The sequence below is a fragment of the Etheostoma cragini genome, chromosome 13, assembly GCF_013103735.1.
Source record: "Etheostoma cragini isolate CJK2018 chromosome 13, CSU_Ecrag_1.0, whole genome shotgun sequence".
In the NCBI taxonomy this organism is placed as follows: Eukaryota; Metazoa; Chordata; class Actinopteri; order Perciformes; family Percidae; genus Etheostoma; species Etheostoma cragini.
In genome coordinates this window covers 11620155-11643346 of record NC_048419.1, presented here as the reverse complement: position 1 = coordinate 11643346, position 23192 = coordinate 11620155, and the positions used below count along the sequence as shown (strand labels likewise).

At 38.0% G+C, this 23192-nt stretch overlaps 2 protein-coding genes and 2 long non-coding RNA genes across 4 annotated transcripts in view; 2 read left to right on the top strand and 2 right to left on the bottom strand.

The window, feature by feature from the left end:
* Positions 1-1531: 1531 nt before the first annotated feature.
* il13ra2 (interleukin 13 receptor, alpha 2) lies at positions 1532-9657 on the bottom strand. Its single transcript, XM_034889702.1, is given in 11 exon segments — positions 1532-2841; positions 2843-2872; positions 3005-3122; positions 4625-4772; positions 5722-5876; positions 6058-6242; positions 6637-6757; positions 6868-7024; positions 8493-8644; positions 9012-9138; positions 9408-9657. Coding segments are annotated over 10 exon segments (1188 nt in total). The 5' UTR covers positions 9103-9138; positions 9408-9657; the 3' UTR covers positions 1532-2810.
* LOC117955300 lies at positions 5063-22009 on the top strand. Its single transcript, XR_004659007.1, has 3 exons — positions 5063-5211; positions 16883-16886; positions 21999-22009. It is a non-coding gene; the product is annotated as an uncharacterized LOC117955300 (long non-coding RNA).
* On the top strand, positions 7699-8332 carry LOC117955301. Its single transcript, XR_004659008.1, has 2 exons — positions 7699-7942; positions 8292-8332. It is a non-coding gene; the product is annotated as an uncharacterized LOC117955301 (long non-coding RNA).
* lrch2 (leucine-rich repeats and calponin homology (CH) domain containing 2) overlaps positions 17254-23192 on the bottom strand; it is a 28702-nt gene continuing 22763 nt past the window's right edge. Inside the window, exons 19-21 of the mRNA XM_034889701.1 lie at positions 20205-20342; positions 19953-20030; positions 17254-19178 (exon numbers count right to left, since the gene is read on the bottom strand). Coding sequence (XP_034745592.1) covers positions 19059-19178; positions 19953-20030; positions 20205-20342 — 336 coding nt within the window. The 3' untranslated portion in view covers positions 17254-19058. The remainder of the gene's footprint in view (positions 19179-19952; positions 20031-20204; positions 20343-23192) is intronic.

The following is a 23192-nucleotide window of genomic DNA, read 5'->3' as shown; positions in this document are numbered from 1 at the left end:
CAAAGTATATGATGTGGTATATATATATAAATATGAATTGATTTTTTGGGAATTCTACGACTCAATTTTGAATCTCTAGAGTTAGAATCTTAATACAAATGTGAATCAATTTTTTTGCACACCCCTACTCTGTTGAACTTTACTGCAGATGATGGGGGTCCAGTACAATGCGCTGTCTAAGTTCCCCCCCAGGTGAATGAAAAATATGAAAAGTGTACCATTTACTTCAAATGTATTTTAACACACTCATTTAATTTGGCTATCACAGGATAATCCATTACAAAATCGAAATACTGGAACACTCATTTCATTCATGAACGTGTTGAGTGCTCTCTACCATCTAGACACCAGAGGGACACATGCACTATGAAAAAATAAAGTGTCACCTGTTAATAATTATATATCACTGAAGAGCAGCTTATCTTAATAAATTATGTAGGTAAACATCATAACAGATTATTTTATGACGCATATACTGTGCCATTTAAATGTAAATAAAATAGGAAAAAGCATGCTGAACATCCCGGGTTGTCCCTTACACAGCTTTTTCTGTCTACTTGCAAGCATGTCACAGTTAAAAAATACTCTCATTTGCATATGAACAATAATTCAAATGAATGTATAATTTAATACAAAATCTCAAATATAAGCAGAATATTCCAATCTAAGATGGTGTTGCACATGGAAACCAATAAGCAGATATGGCTCTTCACTGTTTGAAATAAAGGAACACTGTGTGCATTTTATATGACAGCAACCGTTTCCAGGATTTGAACAACCTAATATCCAGCAGGACATCATTTCATTCAGATACAACTATGAGGGAAACATATGGAAATCGATGAAAATCAACACATTTCAGATTGTTGTTCCCTAACTGGTGTTAAATTTAATATAGAAAAATTCTGGTTCTGGGAAAATGCAACAAGATAGAAAACTATGTGCAAAATGAAGCAGTGATTGTTATCATTGTTCCTGTTTGTACAAATACGCACACACAAAGGATTAAACAAATGGATTTTAAATTATTTCCAGCTGTTTCAGTTATGACACACAAGGTTATGAAGATGCTAAATACTTTATTTTTACGCAACCATTTTCATTTTTAGAAGTAAATTACACTGACATTTATATTTCTGTCTCCTCAGAAATGTAATTTGTTGCATATGTAGGTATTCAATCCAATGGACCATACTCAGTTTTAAATGTTAGTGATGAACGTTCACTTTGATAAGTCTTCAGATTAATGTTTTTTTTTCTTTTGGAGTTCTGAGGAGAGGTCGGTCTCAACGAAGCGAGGATTTCCCCAGGTTCATCATCAACGCCTCAACAACACATTGTTAGCTGAGGTATACACTCTCATTAAGTCACTATATCCACGTTATATTCGTAAACAGGCAAAACAGCTCATAGTGCCTTCAACAGTACACTTTATTTTGAATAGGCCATTAAATGAAACAAAAAACACTGCAGGTATTCAGTGGCTTGTTAAACATCTTGTCAACGTGAATCCAACATTGTGCCTGATTACAAAATACGACAGTTTTTTGTTGTAGTCAGTGGATAGTTATTTCTTTCTACAACCCATGAACACATATAAAATATCACCTATTACAGTCTGAGGTGAAGTAGTTCACAATGCATCAAAAAATCTGATTAAACATAATACTCTGTGAAACACCATCTTGCATTATCTTTCCATAAAAGGCAGTACAACAATCAGAGTATTAAAGGATGTGAAGGTTCAAAGTCTCACTTAGAAATACAATGGCTGAAATTATCGACCCCATTAACAAAATGAACTATAGTAAGAGCTTGATACAGTCCCAATGGACATGATAACATGAAACCTTCATGTGATGCATTCATTTTCTGCATTTCAGCACCTGTTGTTTATAAAATCTTCATTACTGTTATTTCTTAGTTATTAAGAACAGAAATGTAGGGTCAGGTATCTGTATGTCTTAAAATTACAGATGCAGATACAGATGCATTTAGCTCTTAAAAATGAATGACAACATTTGAAAAATTGGTAAATTTGGAAATATTTGATGTAATTAAGGCATTTTTGGCATATTTTGAACATAATGTTTTACAGCTACGAAAACATTGCAGTCATGTTGAATTATAATTTAATTGATTTAACTCATTTATTTTCTATTAACCATTTTCTTTTAACACTCAGTTGCATTTTACATTCTGTAGGTGATGAAAAACTTCATTGGCTGGAAGTGTGTAATAAAGACTTAACACAAAACCATTTCACAGGTATTATCCTTGTGTACTGAATTTAGACAACAATAACGTATTTGTTATTTGTTAAATATTTGGCAAGAGTTGTGGCAAAGAGTAAACAATTTAACAAAACAAAATATAAAATCAAAATCCAATAAGCTGGCAAGAATTGTAGCAAAGGTATAAAAACAACCATAAACCATTGTTAAGGGTAATACTTTACGCCAAAACATTTTTAGTTAACAGGACACTCCATCATTTGCATAACAATGTAAATTAAAAAAAGCAAGTGCAATGCAATATATTGTATTACTGCAGTATAATACTGTTTGTAAATGTTACCCTGTTGGTAAATAACCCTCTGTAGCCTTAAGCCTAATATGTCATGTCTTAAGCAATGTGTTGTCTTAAGCAGTGGTTTCAAAATATAAGTTGATTGTGGGATTTTCAAACAGAGACCCTGAAAAATTAGACAGGTAGAATGTTACGATTTTAAAAATCTGACAGAGGTGCTGTTGGAGAGCGATACAGGTGCAGATTTTCTTGCCTTTGTAGGCCTCCGCAAATGTAAGTACTCAATTTCTGGCAAACAATGTGGTGAGTAGAGTCCGGCTTCTTCAGTTGTCTTGATCTTTTCCTACAATGGAAACACAGTTTGGAGTGAGCTCATCTTATGTGTGTGTGTGTGTGTGTGTGTGTGTGTGTGTGTGTGTGTGTGTGTGTGTGTGTGCTTGCGTGTATACTATAATGTAAATGTGTGTTTACTCACACTTTGAGCACTGTCCCCACACACAGGGAAAGCACCAGTATGGCGATAATGGCAACAGCAATATAGACATAGACAGGTACCGTGTCCCGTTCTGATTTCTTTGCCACTTCTCTCGTTTCTATAACAAAAAGCAAACACACACAGACGAGGTAAGGTTTATTTAATATGTATTTACTTATTCATTCAACAACAACAAAAAAGCATCTATCAGAACAAAGACAAGTCCACTAAAATCTACAACAATGTATGATGAAGACAATGTTCAAACAAAGCAGAAGATCCATTTTTGTTGTGTTAGAGCTGTATTCCAGCATTTTGTATTATGCATTTTACTTAACGTTTTAATTGAAATCAAGATCATTATTTTTACAAACAAATATATATTCTATGATATTATATATGAACATCACAACAAGACAATAAAAATTGTTCAAACTATCATTAGAAATATCAACAAGAAGAACGTCAAAGTCCCCCAGTGGATTAAGTATTTCTAACTTTTTTTGTTTCTTTTGCAGTTCACTATAGTGGTGCATGGTGCATAGTAACAGCAACCAGTCTTCCCCAGTTTAGAGATGATCCACTTTTAACTTATCCAATTTAATGACCCAATGTCATGGTTGTTCCCTTTGAACTCAACTAAAGCCCCTTACACGCAGGCTGTTCAAGACAGGACTCTTCAAGCGGCCTCGCCATCTGTGTGAAAGACGGAATAGGGGGACAAAGTGGTTCGCCTTTAAGTTGACAGCAGTAGTTACAGAGCCAAGACAGAGGTGAACCAACATACAGTAAGTTGGAAAGGGACAGCCGCTATGGTGGGACCACATGCAGTACAAGATGCTAAAGCTAATGTTATTAATAACAAAAACATTAAAATAACCTAGCCTTAACATTATTTTTCAACGTTTTCATGTAACAGCAGTTTAAAGGAGACTGAATGGGATTTAGAGCCTAATGTTCAGATCAGAATCACAACAAAGCTATAAGTTTAAAAAAATTTAACATTTGATTTGACATGATTTGAAATGTTTGATAGCTGTCTCATTGTATAATGAATACAATGGCACTGTGGTAAATGGCATCCAATGGTTTAAAGATAGTGTGACTTCCTGGAGCAAAGCAAACTCTGAAAAACTGAAAAATTAAAGTTGACGTAATGACAGCAGGCATTAAAATATGAATAATAAAATATATTTCAAATATAACAATGCCTTAGCCTATACATTCAATTTATGTTTTGCAGTATCATAAAACAGCAATTAGAAATAATATAAAATTAAATGTATTACAGGATGTAGACATGAGGGTCTTAGAGCGGGGAATCCACAAAGTTAGTGTGACTCGTGAGGACTTGTTGAACAAAAAAGGCTGCTTCACAGCTTAGTTTGTAACTCCTTTACCCACTGGAAACTCTTTGTATTAATCATTCAGGAGCGTAGGATTAAACATGTTAAAAAAAGAATCTCTCATGAACATAAAGTTATGATTTCGTAAAAAAGCGTATGAAGCGTATGGGAGCGTATGAATGAATCTTTGTCACATTAACCCTTTTTATCACGCTCCGGTGAACTGAAGAAAGTGTTTTTACTGCAATGTTGTAATGAATTGAAACATCATTACCTGGCAGGCAGGTCAGACGGCTCCATTCACTCCAAAAGCTCTTATCTGCACAATACTTATTCAACCTTGACCGCACCCTGACGCAGCTTCTCTCATTGTCACGGATAGAGGGCAGAGTTAGGCTCATCTGTTTGGCTGAAATCTGCTGCTGTCATTCACAAAAATAAGTGGAGAAAGGACTTAAATATAATAAAAGTTAGAGTAAGAGAGATAAAGCACACACCCCAATGTCTAATCATAATGTCCGAATAGAGCTAGAAGGCCATTGACTATTTGATTGATCACAAACACAATGATCATGTTCCTCTATGTCAATTTAAACTTTACATTTTAAAAAGAAAGGGACTGAAAGTGCAGTGAAAAAATAGCAGGCTATATATGAGAATGTATCAACATACACTGCAAAAACGCTTATAAATGTCTTCTGTGTCCTGTGTTGACGTATTTTAATTCTACTGTTGCATGCATGTGTTGTGGTGTTTGCATGACAAATAATAACAAGAATGTGTTTCATTGCTTTTGAATTTTTTAATTATTTTAAATGTCTCCTGTTGCTTTCGGGTAGGGTCTGTCTGTTAAACTGGCAAGTTATCTGGCAATCCAATATTTAGACATTCAACATATCACCAGAGTTTTGTCTCCTTTAAAAGTCTTTTCTTATCAACACTGACAAGTTTGGCGTCGACACATAATGTGTCTAATAATTGCACTCAGTAGTTTAAGAAAGGGAACACATCATTTCAGAAGGACTAAAGTCAATGACAAGCCAAGAAAGGAAGGCATTAATCTCTCTACAGAAATTCTAGGAACATTCTTGGTAAGAAGAAATTAAATGAGAATGAAGCTCATCATTCATGTTGAATGATAAAATGTAGGCTCGTACTGACTGTCACAGCAGCCTTATCTGTTTTCTGCAGGTGGCTCGCAATGCTTTCATCACTCTTGCATTTGCATGAGCCCATTCAAAACAAACAAAGGATGTGGAAAGCTATTCACCTTCAGCGCTACAATATTTCTGAGTAAAATAGTCTGGTAAGTGAATGCCTTACTGTTTGCTAACAGAAAACAAATGACATACAATATTAGGAAAACCATACCGAAGACATTTTCCCATCTGGTCCCTCTTGACTGTGCTCCACCTCCCATTCTAGGCACTGTCCGGAAAGAATGCCAGCAGGGCCTTCCCAGTGCAGTTCCAGCTGCGCGTCTGGACCTGTTTGCAGATGCAACTTCTCTGTGGCGTCAGGCTTCACTGCATTAACAACGACAATGATCAACTGATTATAGCTTGTGACAGGACGCTGAGAGGAAAACAAAATCCAGATTTTTCTTAGATCCAAGTGGGGCGAGTAATGATCTGAGTCACTGTTTTCACTATACCCTCAGTGAGTTTGCATGTGATGTCTGTGCTACACAAGAAGGCAAACATGTACCGTGGTTTTGGATTTGCAGGGAGATGAATGATGGTTCCAGGGGCCCTTCAGGAGAGGTGCCATTAACACAGAAGTTGATATCAATGAACTTAGGGAGAGAGTTCTCTGTGAAGTCGCAGCCACTCCTGGCGCCGTTCAAAATCAGGTATTTTGGGCACTCCTCTGCCTGTTCTAGCTTCTTGTGCCTGGGGAACAAGACTGAAATTATATATTGAACTATACTATCAATTTATCCAAACTGTTTTGTTGGTGAGGTTTGAAGATGTTTGCATCACCTCAATTCTTCAGGGGTCAACTCCCTTTGTTTTGTGGTGGTCAGTAGCATTAAAACTTGACATTGAAAATTATATACAAAACTCTTGAAATAACACAAGTTATCAAAGTCAAGGAATCACTAAAGTTATTCAGATTCATTCTCTGGGGATCTTCAATATATATGTTCCACATTGAGTGACAATCCATTCAAAGTTGTTGAGATATTTAATATGAAACCCCATGATGGCACTAGAAGAAAAAGTTGGTAGGATTTATCTGAAGTGCTAAAGTGACTAAAATGCCTTTGATGGGCATTTGACATACCAGAAATATAGATTTTGCTGTAAGTTGGCCGGCATCTTTGGGCTTCTTCTCCATTTGCACTCCACATACTTCATGTTATGGTACACACAGACAAAATCCTGAACGGCGGTACCCACAACACCTTGAGTTAGAAAGTGGAATAAAACCAATCAATGTCAATTCATACAATTCCCAAGTATCTCTTTACGATGTTTTTTTTTACCACCGTCTATTAAGCCTAGAAGGACTGACCTGTGCTGGGAGGTTTTTGGACCAGTTCAGCGTAGGTTGTGCTCTTAATCATTGTGCCGTTGGTGCAGGGACCACTCAGCAAGGTGTACACTCTCACTGTAACATCTTTCATCAGATCAAACTGGGCACTGTAAGTCCTCCTATTTGACCTGATAGCCTGCCAATGCAAAAACAACCGACCCTGTTATTCAAAATTACAGCTTACACGTATGTTTACAGTGTTAAAACATTACACCGAGTTGTCTTTACACAGAAGGTGTGCTTCCCAGTCTTGTATTATATGAGACATATTGTAACTTGACGCTGCGCTTTCCTTGTATTCAAAGTTGGTTATTGTTGTGAGTCAGTATAGGTGATGATTCGAGAAGTTCATATCCTGAAGCATTCAAGCATTTCGAAGCACTGTTTTACTGCCAACAATAAATGTCTTTAGTACACGTGACAACAAGACTGGTTTGTGCCACACCCTCACAAATAATCATTGTCTTAACCATTACATAGAGTTATTTTATGGTTTATCCATTCTTGGTCAAGCATCATGGTGCAATGACCAACGGAGAGGAGAGCTTCCGACCTTCGGGCTGTGGGAAATTGAAGCCAGATGAACCTGTTCTCACATTAAAACATGTTTAAAAGTAGCTTCTTACCCGAGGATATGACTACAGAACTAAATCAATCTGTAGCAGATTTCCACTATAATGTAATGCAAGTGTACACCATTTAAATTGTAAGTTTTTATTTAACTCTAACTATAATATAGGCCATACAAGAACAAACCTGGTACAGTTTCTACAGAACTGGTCTAAAAATGATCTAAATCGAGGCTCAACACTGTAAAGTTCCACAATAGAAGAGATGCAGCAGATCATGTAACATGAAGGGGCAGGTATCTGAAGTTTAAGGTTATTATAATGTTTTTATCAAGATACGTAAACCGATTTTCTTTCACACACATCCTTGTTTCACATAGATTTACATATTTAATCAGGACTGTATGCTTAGCAGGGCTTCTACAGTGACTTAAACACGTAATTCTTAACTAGCCTACTGCATCTTATGGTCCTTTATAGGGCCTGTTTGTCCACCTAATGTTTTGTTTTGTGATCAAATTTTTTTAATTAAACAGCCAAACAAAAGTTTAAAACCTTAGTCCAGATGACAACATACAGGAAAGTACACTACACACACAGAATAAGGCACAGTGCACCTTTTCCAAAATCCTTCCTTGCGATCAAATGTTTCACTCCAAGACAAAGAGAGGAAATACGGGAATGAGGGAGAAAAAAAAAAACAACAACTGCAAGAACGATGTCTGCAAGTCTACCCAATCTGAATTTAAAAAAAAGGCTAATTTCTTAAGCTTTACACGCATGACCCATACATTATTATTGTTCTTCATTAAAATGATCAGTTAAAAAGATGAGTTATCATAGTGTTTACTCTGGTAGCCACACAAGATCCCAATCAAAAGGCACAGCTGTTAAGTCTGAATCTCATAATGAATTGCCTCCATTAGTTGCCTCATAACATAGCTGATTATGTAAACCATAATACTCACTTCTGGCAGGAGGTTGGCCAAGTTAAGTGCTTCTATGTAAGTTTTGAATAAAATGGTGAGCACTTACAGTCCAACTGTCCCTGTATGTGTTGTAGTACTCCAGCTGGTACAGTATTGGGCACTCTGTCATATTAATCAAGCTGGCAGGGGGGCTCCATGTAATCTCCAGATGTCCAAGATGACCAGGGTCTAATATCACAAGGTCCTCAGGGGGATCCACTGCAAGTTAAAAAAAAAAGACATGTATTTACAGTGTTGTGTGATTCTCTATTAAAAATACAAAGCCTTTTTTAAGTAGGCTATGACTGTTATTGTTGATCTCCATTTAGACGCCCACACTCTGGCAATGTACACCTCGTTTTGGAAACGTTTGGAAAAAGTCGCACCCATACTGACAACAACTCCCTGCCTCTGCAAAACTATTCATTCATTGCGCGCGGACATTAAATGCATGTCATACTATTTTGTCTGGTTTTCACGTATTTCGGTTTGCCTCTTTAAAAAAAATAATAGGAATTAGCCTAAAAATGAACAAGTAGGCCTAGAGTTGCATGCGACGTATAATTCATACTTAACAATTACCAACCTTTAAGCCCATTGCAATGCATGCTCTCCCTCCAGGACAGTAAGAGCAGCATCAATGTCGCTGGATGAGTCAGCCGGGATTTACTGGCCATCAGGAGGCTATATGTTCACCCTTGTTATAACCAAGTCTGAAGAAATAAATGCACATCCAAGAAATTGTAAAAACGGCAAAAGAGATTGAAAATGGGTAACAATTCACTGAGTGATCTCTCTATTCATTCTACCATCTAATATATTTAACATAACAATAATTGTTTCAAGATATGAAAACAAAATACAACCATTACACAAAGGCTACATACTTTCCCCTGTAATACAAAACCAAAATGTATAATATTAAGCATAATATTGCAAAAAAAAACCAAAGCTGTCAGACTTGAGAGACGAATGAACTTACGTGAATGTAACAGAGCGCTCCCCTCTGAGGCAGTTTCAGGCAGAGTTTACAGTGTGGGTGTGCTACAAACCTAAAGTCACATACAATGGTCTCGTCTGTCTCGTTCTATCGGTATAACTACAAGTGCTGTAATAGCGGAAGACAAAAAGGTGGGGACAAGATATAATCACCACCATAAGGCACATGAATGGCTTTTGTAGCCTATTGGTGGCTCAAATGATGACATGGATATCTTAGAGTCATAATGTGTTAACTGTGTAGGTAACATTAACTGACACACTATATGTGCTGCGGTCAGTAGGCTAGTCTCGCGTTGCCAGACTCCACAGCGCCGTGTTAACACTGGAATAGACTAGACTAGACTTGGTGATGCAACAGATTACAGAACTTGAAACCACAAAAGTTTATGTTTTTATGGTGGTGTTAGATTTCTTCTACGTTTTTCATATTGAGACTACCTCAATTTGGAAAGCCCCTCATAACAAGGTCGGATTGTTCAAAAGATAGGTTATCTGTTGTGCTGTGGTCAATGTCTCTGTTGTCATGGAAACAGTAAAGCCTACAAGGCCAATAACCTACATGTGTCATTTGAACAAGGCGACACCTGCCAGGTGATGGCACTGCCAGAGAGCTGACAAACCTGGATCGCTGCTATGGTAGATGAGTAGTTTTACTTGAACTTGAGCTCAAGATTTAAAGTCTCCTCATGGGCTAAAGTTTAGGAGGAAGTGGGTCTCTGTTAAGGAGGTCAGGCTATACTGCATCCCAGTATAGGATCTGAATCCGTCTATGGATGAAATGCACAAAGCTCACTTTCCTCCTTCTGAAACATCGAGTTTAGTGTTGAAAATAACTACATTTACTCAAGTAGCCTACTGTAATTAAGTAGGCACATAGTGATAAGGCATTTTTACTCCACTACATTTATTTGGTTACGAGATACTTAATTCTATATGCAGTCAGCAAATACATTATGATTTATATTTGACCTACATTTTGTAGCACATTCAGTCAGAACAGTCAGTTTCACCGGACTCCTTAGTAGGTGTCCTACGTTACTTTTTTATGAGCACCCTGGAGCCAATCAGAATTGACCCGACCATGTTATAAAATCCAACAATATAACAGCTGCTCACAATGCATTTTTTCTTCCTTGCCCCTGCAGACAGTATCATCAGAAATGAAATCATAAACCTGCACACGGATAACTGTCTGCAGTCTTTTGTTGGTAGACAGATTCCCGGGAATTTCCCGAGCTCCCACAGAGGGGCAATTGAATTGTTTTTTGTTTGTTTGGTTTTTATGGCTGTCTTGCCATGCCATATACATCTAGAGTGTTCTTTCTATAGCAAGAGCAACCTTCTCGCAGATCCATAAAGGTGGTATTTGTAGGGGATATGAGATCCAGTAATGCGCCCAATAAGGATAAGGGGAGATCACGCCATCTGTCTTAATCTTCTTCCTTTTAGTTTACTGAAGAGACTTTAAGCCTCCATAGCTCGGTCAGGTTTGGTGAAACTTTTATCCCAAAGGTAGATGCAGACTGTGGGGGACCTTTTAAAAGAGCAGCTGGTAGGTGAGGGTCGACCAGCAAGACTCCCTAATGGCACGGCCTCCAATTTGCCAAAGTTAATTTTGTAGCCTGAGAAGGAACAATTAGTTTTATCTTGCACTTCAACCTGATAACGTACGCTCACTCATCTGTTTACTGTGCTGTCTGGGGTCACCATCATGTCAGTCATGAGATCACCTGGTCTCATCAATCTAATAGCACAGTAGGCGACAAAACGATATGTTTAGCCTGTCATCCTGCTGCTGCTTGTGTTCGAATACAGTTATCTGAGATGATGTGTTTCCACAGTAAATCACGGTGTCATCAGCTGACATTAAGCAAGGTGCTCTAATTGGCAGAGCCTGAGATGTAAAAACAAGACAGACTGAGCTGCAAAGAATTTTGACTTTATTTATTTTTTTAAGAAATCCCTGGAGTTTATACAGATGATATGTACAGAGGTTCAGCTTAAGCCACTTGGCATTCATGCATGCAGTTGACTTATTTTAAAATACAAAAGGTTTATACACATACGTTAGAATTTTCTTGGCAGTGTAGTGTTCAGACAGGACTCACTTTGTTTTCTTTGGATGACATGACACGTGTTAAATCATAACAAGCTAAAATCTGGCAGTTTTGACACAGATCAAGTACATTTACACATGTAGTGCAATTGTGCAAAACAATTTGAGTTCTCCATGCTGCAGAAATTTCAGAATGTTCATTATGTTTTGTTAAAGGGAGTGTCACATAAAACCAAAAAAAAAAAAACATTCTGTCATTTGCTCTTCCTCAGAAACACACTTTCATGCCCCATCAAATACCTTCCACAAAATTTGTTAATTAGTCTGGTTTACAGTTTCACAATCGAAGTGGGTAGCATCTCGAAGTTACAGTATTTTTAGCACCTTATTCCCTCTCTTTGTCAAAAAAGAAACACTGTTTTTGAAACACAATGTGGACATTTCACTCAAAAAAAAGACTGCTGAAGCCTCACATTTACTTTGGCTAAACTTTGTTTTAAAGATGTATGATGACCGCCAGTATGAACAGGAGGAATAACAGCCACCATACAACTGTGTCAATGGACATATGGGCATGTGACTTTAGAATGAAATAATGTGAACATGTGCTTCAAACAAAGACTTAGCAACCGCTGCTAAACATACAGTCACACTGTATGTAATATTTCATATTCAGTTTGAAAATCATACCTCAAACCATCTGAATGCTCTTAACACAACTCCTACTCGATGCTGTGAGGTCAATTCGTAAATATCTTTCTAGTGTTGACATTGGCCATGGTTATGCTTTTGCTCAGACACTGAAGTTGACAAGTTGCCTTCAGGATTCAGGATTTGGCACTTGGTTGATTTACAGTAAAACAATGAAAGGGCTAGTGTGAGAGTGTTATGGAGGTAAAAACCAGGAAAAGGCATCAGTGTGATATTTGACAACATTTAGTTAGATGATTCAAAGTTAGTTTTTCTTTTGTTAGCTGACAGATGAGTCAGCTCACCTTTTAGGGTCTAAACTAACAAAGAACTGAAGGAAACAACTATTGACATTGCATTGGCGTTATAAAAATGGGAGAACTATGGGCACAAGTGGTGCCCATAGTTCTCCATGCACGCTCTGTGTGGTGTATTGAGAGGGAACCCCTATTAACTCGCTAGAGTACATTCAAGAACAGATGAAGAATATGAGACCATAGACGTTTAGCATCAGCTATGTAACTTTTACGAATAAATGCTTTTGTTCTCGCCAATACAAATTCCCAATTAGCTAGCTGTTAGCAAATGATGCGTGTAGGCTATTCTAGCATTGCTGGGGAGCGCAACTAAGTCATGGCATGTTAATTTCTTAGGACCAGGGCCTGAAATTAACACCCGACCACCCACCAAATTTGGGTGAATTTAGTAATTGGCGCGTAACACTGTCAATCTACCTGCCACAATGGCAGATAGCCAATGAGAATTTCCTGATTCATTAGGCTTTTTTGCAACTGTTGTTCTTTGACATTTCAAGGAAGTCTGCCATTTTGTTGGATTTTTGCTTAAAATGTGGCGGCACATTATTGGGGTAAAGATGCCAGCTGAAACGAACGACTGACAAAAAGATGAGCATGAGTCAAAGAAAAGTAAAAGAAGACAAATACAAAATGGACAATCGACGCTAACGGCAAGTTTTGTGATGGGCTGATTTATGAGAGCAGTACACAACAAATGTACTACAGAGACTGTTGTGTGCATGGCTCAGAGAAAGCAAAGTCAAATCCTTCTGTAATCAAGACTGAAAAATTTAAATTTAGAAGCCATTAAGGACCACGAATCTTCAAAAAGCCACCTCGACACAATTAGTGGTAAACTATCAAAGACTGTGCTTCCGGAGGAGACCGCTGCGGTCAAGGCACTGACGTCTATGAAAGCAGCGCCGTTGGAGAGGATGCAACTGCTTTTTTGGAACGTTCGTGTTATTCCTGTTTTTCACTTTATGTGGCAAAAAAAGAAATGGCTGGTAAAAAGTCACTGTGGCAGGTGGATTTTTAAATCCACCCGCCACAATGGCTGGTCGTCAAAATATGGCTGGTCGTCAAAAAAGTTAACTTCAGGCCCTGCTCAGGACCCAAGAAAGCAGAGTGTTGAGTGTGAAGTTTTCGAGTGGTCGGATGAGCGGTTCTCGAGAGAGCTGAAAGGAGCAACACCTGAGTTTTGTGACCCATTTAAACCCTTTTTATATTTTGCAATTGCCGTAAGCTTTTATCCCTTATTTAATTCACAAACAGGCTGGTACATGCACGCTGGAGCTGAAAAAGATTAAATATATAGTGCAATACCAGTTCAACACATGCGTGATTTCGCTCGTCTTTGTTCAGGGATTAAAAAGGACACAAAGCTGCACAATATTTATATGAATACTTGTAGGCGATATGTCATGTCCAGGCCTGCCAGGTGTGGTACCATGGTTATAACAAAAGATAATACACCAGGAATGAGTCACACCTAGCATTTTCAACGACAGCTGGTGATGTCATAATTACTAAGAAAAAAAACGTTTACCAAACCTTGTGGAAAAATAACTTTACGTTTAAAAAAGATAATAAAGTAGCTTTAGTCTGACTTTAACAGTCAGATGGTTTAGCCATTTTCCTCAGGAGAGAGAGAATATCAAGCCATTTTTGCCATCCAATTCACATACAGTATATATTAAAATCCACTTCATTTCCATTGAAAAACAGCAATAAGCATATACGATGGTCAAACTACAGTATAACCTTTCCTTTTTGTGCTTCAATTGACTTAGTGCCAGAATGATGAAAATTCAATCCTAACGTCACTTCTTTTGACCATTCTGTCCCCTTCCTCTAAAACACAAAGTAACTGTGAGTCAATTGGAAAATAACCAAATATGTGTGCTAAAATATCAGACAGCAGTAAATACAGTAAGTCCTGGCCAGACATTGTTATCTTAAATCTTAAAATATGTTTTTAGGCATCCGCGAACAGTTTTAACTTTCAATCAGAAAAGTATTTGAATCTAATCCGCCAATATTTGACACGGCAAACCTGAGGTAGGTTACACACCAGTTCTTTTTCTTCATTGTCTCAAAGGCTGTACTTACAGACACGGAAACTTGTTGAGAAGTGACAATGCTACCTTCAGTGATAATACTTTTGCTGACACTTGTTCAGATGCAGACCGCCACCTGCTGTGATGCTAACACAGCGCTATATGCTACAATTTCAGAGTTCATTTGACATTTGTTTGTTTCAAGTGAACATTTTACATGGTGATAAATATGCACACTTTATAGATATGTGTCCATCCTTTAAATGCTGCTTGTTTGGTTAATATATGCTGAGCATGTGCCAGCAGCAGCAGGAAATAGTGTAATGGACAAGGTTATTTCCCAACTGGCGATTGTTTTTAGTACACTGGAATTGAGGGAGATTAGGGAAAGACATGAGACTCTGCATATTTCATTGTCAAAGGCCTGATAAACTAAAAGCCCTGTTTTGTTTTGTAACTCAGTGGTATCTCGTCCTTGGAAAATGAATGTAAGAAGTTAGTCAACACAGCCCAAAGGAGGTTCTCAGGAACAGCATTCAATGCCTGAAATCTGAGCAATAACAGGGAAAAGCTGACTCATGCTTGCCAGATTTGCTGAAATTTCCTTAGGTAACTCTCTCTCTCTCACATGTTGGTTGTATTTGCACTGTAGTGTATGGAGTTATTTAACATTGACCATTGATCTCCATTCTACAATTATTCTCCCAGCCAATCAGAGTTGAAGCCAATCAGTAGAAAAGATGCTTTTGTTACACAAAATCTAAAAGCCTCCTATATGAAAACTATAAATCGTGGATTTTTCCAAAAAAGAAATAACCACAGGTGCATTTTAAAAACGTAACAGTGCAATTACATAAGCCTGCAGAAAAATCAAAAAATACCCCTTCTTTAAGGCACAATATGTAACGTTTTAGATGTAACAATGCTGTTCTAACATGATGGTATTTGTGGACTTTCAAGGTGTTGAAGTGGCATTAAAGGTTCAATATGTAATATATTTGCTGTAATAAGTCAAAAATGACCCCAATTCATCATCAAATATTAAGGAAACATGCCAAGTTGAAAGACAATCTTTTCTGACAACAATGCTTATGCCAGTATTTTCTCCTTTTGTAATTTCCGTTCTGAGACAGAATGTCAGTGTATGTTTTGGCCTGTGTGTTGTTACTAACTGCTTAGTTTGACAGCCTGGCCAGGTTACAAGATATACCTGTAAAAACGTAAACCCAGCCCGCTAAGGCTGTAACGTTAGTACAACCATGAAAGGAGCAAACAAACAAACGGGATCAACGGAGATAGATTCTACCCAACCTAAAAAAAAGCATATTTATAACAGTTGGCTGACATGAGACGTAACAAAGATTGAGACAGATTAGAGCCCAAAAGAACGCAGAGTTAGCTTAATTCCTCCTGAACAAGTAAGCATTAGCTTCAGGTTAATTTATCACGACTACTAGGGACAGGCTTTTTTTATCATTTCAACATTTGCGTACTCACATTGAATTATATAGCTAGTACCTGAGTTGTTTACATACTCGCAAAAACAATTGAGACACAGCCAGTAAAATGATCCTGACGGGTTGTGCCTAACGCCGCCATGCTAACCCTGCTAACTGCTAACGTTACAGGAGGACCAGGCAAGGGGTCCACGGCTGTTGCCAATAGCGGTGAGTCATTTTAAGCCAAGAGAGGGGGCTGTAAATTGGGAAGAGAGGACCATGAGTTAGCAGTGTGTATTTACTTTTGCCATTGCCGTAATAGCTGCAAGCCACTAAAGTGTGTATTTCAGTCGGGTGGAAAAGGACGGCAAGGTTGTAGAATCTTTAACTCTCATATTGCTACTCCGCTGTGATGTGAAGTAGTGTCTGGCTATGTGAGACAAGCATCTAGCAACATTGTTGTGACTGCTCCGGTCTCAGTCTGGTAACCAACGTAAACTTTGAGTCTGGGGGGGGAGGGGGCAGGAGAGACAAACTCTACATTTGAATTCAAAGATTTTTGAATTTGTATTTGTATTTGAATTTGTATTTGTATTTGAACTTCACAGGTCCACAGGCAAATATTCACACAACTAAACTGTAAAATAACCCTTAAAACACAGAAATAACAATCCTTTGGCCAGCATCATCGCCATACTTACTTATAATTAATTCAAAGTCAAAGTTTAAGTTGACTTCTGCTATTGACATATATTGATATTCAACTTCACTTGAATTTCTAATAGAATTATCATTAAAGCTGACCTGCCACATGTATTTCATTACTTTGTGGTAATGTCTAAAGTTCTACTATGGACCCTGTAAAATCATTTGTGGAAAATATGCCTTGGTTACCTTGTTTCAAGCCATTCTAGTGTGGTATAGAAAGACTGGAGGAAGACTCAGCTTGTTTTGTGCCAGTTCTTGTTACTATTTAACACAAAGGAGGTAGCAGTTAATTTTCACTTTAACAACATAACACAAACACATATGGACCTAACATATTTGCAGGGAAAAAAAGCAAGTAAAAACGGTTTTGTGTGGCAGGGCACCTTTAAAAAACTGAAGGGTGCACCACAGTTGCCTGAACTAACATGCAAATTATCTGACAAGATTGATATTGCCCTGCAGAAATTTTCAGTTAAAGCAATACGCCACGGTTTGTTGAAATAGGGCTTATCACGGTCTCCCCTAGCTGTAGATAGTTGGGCCAACACATTTTTGTCTCAGTGCATGTATAGTTCTTGTCCAGTGCAACACCGGCAGTGCAGCTGCTAGTTGGCTTAGTGTAGTGAATGGAATCCTATGTTGCCAGTTAACATGTTGTGAGTAACTGTGAGCCAACAAAAAAAGAACAACTTAATTACTTCTTGTGGCCAGCCTATTCACAACAAGCACAAATAGCACTGCAGATTAAGACTAGACAATTTCCTAGGCAGATATTCCTATTCCTTTAATAAAGCCTTTGTGAACATGATCAGTTCTTGATAAAGGTCAGCAACATAAAAAGACTCTTATGCAGGTACCTTTACTGCTGCCAACACTGCTGTCAGCTCTACTGACAAATGATGGGAGCACATTTGTATTTAACTCCCATATTGAGTAATTCTCACGTACAACCAATTTAAAATACAAGTGTGACTGATGTCACTACTGCTAATAATGCACACAGAGGAACAGTATAGCTACACTTCCAGCTGTTTGAGTAATTGAGTAGTCAGGGTAAGGAAGCACAGGGCAAAAACACATAAATATAAAACAAATTAATAAATATATTAATAATTTAATTCCCCTGAAATAATGAATTGTATCAGACACCGCATACTGCACAATAGGCTGGCAAAAGTGTGCGTGTGGAAGGTTTGCAGGAGTGACTGCCCCTTTCTGATCCAGAGGCCCTTAACTCAGACCCCTCCACCCACAAACACATACATTATTAACATGTTTCATCTGAGGTTATGCAAGGTAATAAAAATCCTAACTGCTTTGTGCTCCACATATATGGGAAGTGGTAATTGGCAATGACTAGAACGAAAGTAGAAAAAGCTTTAGAAAAGTTGCAATACAGGATAGCTTTCAAAAACAGAAACCTTACATGTAGAATTAAATAAAAAGGCTACAAAACAGGACCGTCGTGCTTTTGGCCACAGCCAAGCATGTTCTCACAGTGGTCAAATGTCGAGCAGATTTTTTTTTTTTACTTTGGATTTGTACAGAAGTTCGAATATGTTGAACCGACTTCAAAGTTTAAGGGAAAAAAGTCAGGAGGTCTACTGAAGCGTGACTTCCAGAAAAACATCAAATCCAATCGAAGATGCCGCACTTTTCAGAGGCACGCCTTGTTTTCAGCTTCAAAAAGCAGTGGAGATGTGATTGCTCAAATATGTAAACAAAACTTGAAGTATAACTTAGGTGTGGCTGCTGAACTAGCAGTACTAGTAGGTACATGATATAAAAAAAAAAAAACACTACAAATTACAGAGGAGAAACTCAAGAGTGTAAGAACCCCTTAAAGTCTGATTTGTGGCTACGAGACCAGCGTGCAGCTTAAGTCTCTTTGGTGAAAGAATAAGAATTGTGTCTTTCATCTCCTCACTGCCAATGTCTCCAAACACCAGCATGGAAATGCTGTCAGTACCGGCACTTACAGGCTCAATAATCACTGAGCATGTTGACACGGACATACAGGTCTTTATGCAGACCAACTGTCTTTTATGTCTCTCCTTAGCAAGTCTGTGCTGTACAGCTCAGGAAACACACACATTGCTAGTCCACACACATACAGGATGACCCCAGTAACTAGGAACAGGATACAAGTGAAAATGCGATGGACAGAAAATGGGGAGGCGGCTGACATCATATAAAGAGACAGAGGGATTTTCCCCTCCCGTCTCCTGTTTCAGTCAGGCAGAAGCAGACTCCCAAACACCTACAAGCCACTGGGTCCTTGCCCGAAGGGGCTCCCTGGTCCCTGGCGATGGGGTGTGGGTTCGGGCTGGGGAAAGGGGTTGGCTGGATGACTGCAGGTTGGATGCAGCATTCAGGCCTGTGTCAAACAGCTGACAGTTGTGTTGGCTTTGAATCAGGCAGATCCAGCAGAGCCTGGACCGTCACACCCACCTTCACCAAACCACGCTCTTCTAGGATGTGATGGGGCAGACACAGCTTGTCCTGAGGTAGCAGAGAGGCGTCTTTTGTAATTTACACTCAGCAGAACAGACAGGTGTGGCTTACATAGTTTCTCTCCTCCCTCAGTATTTATAGTTTTCATCAAATTCACCCCAAAAAACATTCTTACCTCTAGTGGTTTTTAACCATGCCAATAGTTTTGGTTTAATGTGCTGAGGTTTTAAAATATTGATCTATAATATTATATCATCACAGATAATTGTGGCTGACTGAAGGACATTTATGAGACTTTCTTCACAGTAACAGCACACTGCTTAATTTCCTATAATAATGATTTGACATTATCACTTTGTCAGGAATCAGTACGCTCAAAACAAACAAAAAAATACAATTTCTTTTATTTCTTTAGAGTTTTGTAGCAGTGGTTTTAAATCATTTGTCTGGGAGGTTTGTGGAAAAAAAATATGGCGGTACGGATTTGAATATTCTATGTAACTGAATACCTGATTGTGAAATAGAATCCCAATGTAATAGTCTGAAAACCATTACAAATATATTGTTATGTTGTTTTTTTGTGTTGTAGGGTTCTCAAAAGCAGATTTGTCCAATATTCAAAATATATACATTGCTCAACTTGAATTGATAATTTTAGGATATGTACTAAATGTATGTGTGTGTGTATTAGTATATATACTGTAAAATATATATATATATATATATATATGTATATATATATATATATATATATATATATATATGTTCTTTTGATTCCCATTGGCTATGAGATGCATACACACAATATAATGATAGCTTTACCTGTGTGACACCCAGCTTTTTACAGGCATCCAAAAAGTTCTCCACATTCCTACGGCATTTAGCCATGCTAAGTTTTGGCTGGAAGACAGGACATCAATCATGTTAGACTTTAAAAGCAGTACACACAAGGATATGTAGGTCATGTCAGTACATAATAACTCTAATTTATTCTTACTTTCTTCTTCAGACCTTACCAAGTGTTAATTGTTTTTGAAATAAAAAGAAGCTTTTTAGGATTTTCAGTGTGCTTACCACTGCGGGAGACGGCACGTGGATGCTGGCGACAGACCGAGGACAAATGTGATTAGCTAAATGGCAAAGGACAACCCCATCCATTAGAGCAGCTCCAACATCGTCTGGGAGCAACACCTTCAGTCTGGACTCAATGTTCTGGAAACAAATTAACAATGACCTCATGACATCACCGTATGTATACTTTATATATACACTGTGTTCTGTATTATTTACATTGAGTTCTGTCCCCTCTTTGGAGCCTTTCTGTTCTTTAGTCACCAGTATTTTCCTGCTTAAAACTCAGCAGAAAGTTAATGTGTGTGCAACAAGCTCATTACCTGAGTCCAGGCATGCACTGCACTGTATGAGTGAGCCATGTTTCCAGAATTATGTCATAGGGAATACTGTGAGAAAAGCTCATGGTAAATCTGGTTTACACACCTGGAAATTTAATTGTTATATTCCAAAGAAAATGGTGTCTTGCTTTTCCTTCGGCGTTAATGTGGTGCAAGATGCAAGAGCTTGTAGCATTGATGTGAGCATTTGTAGAATACCATGTGCAAACTTGTAGAACAAAAAATTGAACATGTATTTTAAAACTTTCACTTGTACACACTTGTGTAACATATTCACACACGTGTTCTGAATTTACAGTGACAGAAACAGATTAATGTTTACATAAATACAATGACAGCCACAAACTTGTAATGCAAAATGTACTCATGAATTTTTTGCCACTGTTGTTATAACACATTTCAACCAAGTCTATCATTTCCTTGGATTTGAGCTGACAAAAATATGTGGTGGCACATTACTGGGGTGATACAAGCAACCAACAAAAAGATCAGGATGATTAAAAAAAAAGACATGGCCACAACTGCAAGGTTCATGAGGGGCTGATTTACGAACACGAGTGTGTGACTATGTTCTTTGAGTGAAAATGTCAACATACAAGTTCACATTTTTGTTCTACACATTCTGATGGGCTCTGGGAAGTGAAGAGACGCTTCAAGATATATATACACAGGTTGGTAATTAGTTACTCTTTTTGCTGAGTGAAACTTATCACGCTATACAGTAAATTGGGAAATTTCAATGTTATCTGTGTGTTGTCCTTTCTGTTAATTTGGAGCAAATGCATTGAATACATAGTTCTTCCTATTCCAAAGCTGTAGGGGGGAGCTCTTATAGAGAAACCTGCAAGCGAAAATCAAAGAAATGGCCAAACTTCATAGCGTCACTTTAATTGCCTAAATAGCCTAATGTTTTGTATTTATTTTATTGCATGTTTAAAGCTATAGTGCATAGTTTCTGTCTCCCCCAAGAGGAATTCTAAGTAATAAGACATGATCATGCACCATCCCCACCCCTCCTCCACACAGTTGCTAGTAGCCAGGGAGGATTAAAAAAACATGGCTCTTCATTTGATTTTCTACGAGTGAAAGTTGCCGGGTTTCCATGCAGATTTCTAGTAAAAATCAACTAATTCTGGTTTACAGTGTAAATAAAGTGCAAGACAGGTGTTTTTTGCTGCTGAAAGTTGCATATTAGTTAAATAGAAGACACTTTTGGGACCTTTCGTGCACTCTTCCCACAAGAAGCTACCTACTCCCCCCCCCTACTGTTGATTGATTATTATTTAACAAAGCCGTAATGCTTTTTCAAACTTGATGTGGGCCTTCAGAAAGAAAACAAAAATGGGTTTTGGATATGCTTCACAGTAGCCAAAGACATAACTGAATTCAGCTGGATTTGTCTCAACATACTTCAGTGCCTAAAAAGGTTCTGCTGATTCACTTCACGAAGTAGCAGAGTCATATTCTACTAATACTACTAATGTCAAGCCGCTATCTGTCACCCAAAAAAAGCCTGTTTCTTGTGCATGAGGGTGTGTATCCTCTGTCACAGGGAAAGTCCAGATCTTGTAGCTACTTGAGTCCAACACTGTTTGTGTCATCATAATCCAGTCAATACGGAGGAGAAATAGGATGTGACGCATGCTGCGTTGTTGCCTCAGGTTGGTTTTGACAGTAGATGAGTATTGATAAGAAGGATTTTACAAGGAATTTTATTGAAGTTTCTGATCTACTATGTGGTGTTGGACAAAAAAAAGGGTTGTTCTGCTCCCAGCATTGCTTAATGGTTTATTCTAAATGTGAAAATCTGTTCAGTGAATCCACTTTGACCTTCATTGTAGTTTCCATTCAAAACACTTTCCTTAGTGTGTAATCTCTCACCAGCAATGACAATGACTGTATTGAGATAGAAAGTTCATTCAGTCAAGACTCAAGACTTGACTTTTCGGTGAAGGTCCAGGGGCAAGATATTTAAGCCATCATGGACAAGAAGGCCTTCTCTAACTTTTTGTGAAAGATATCAGGGGCGGGTTTTCCAGGAAAGTGAATGTCTCTTCTATTATTCCTGTGCATGTCTTGCATTCCTTTTCTTGCTGTTGTTTCCTCTTAGCTTTAAAGCTATAGTGCTTAGTTTCTGTCGCCCCCATGAGGAATTCTAAGTAATGAGAACAAAACTGTTGGTGCGTTCACAGGAGAAAAGCCTTCCCCTCCACGCAGTTGCTAGTAGCCAAGGAAGACACAGAGAATTAAAAAAACATAAAGAGGTCTGTATCTTCACTCGAGTTTCTGCGTGCAAACGTTGCTGGATGACACCAGTTTCTGAACATAGCCATATAAATTACACAGAGTTTTTTTTTATTAGCTTTGTAGCAACTCATTTGGCAAAGGCTTGAACATAATGGACGTCCGTTAATATCAAAAAGTTATGCACTAAAGCTTTAACTCAGCTTATAACTACAGTATAGGGAATTCCTACAAATCTGTGAATAATGTTAGCTTGCTTCAGGGATGTTAGGTCATCTCAATCTGTGAAATGGCCTGAAGACATAAAGTCAAACATTTGTCATTTGTGTAATAAGCACATCTGTGCACTCTTTTGTATTTCATTTCCTTATTGAGGTCATGAAGCTACCTTTAATTATGTTACAAG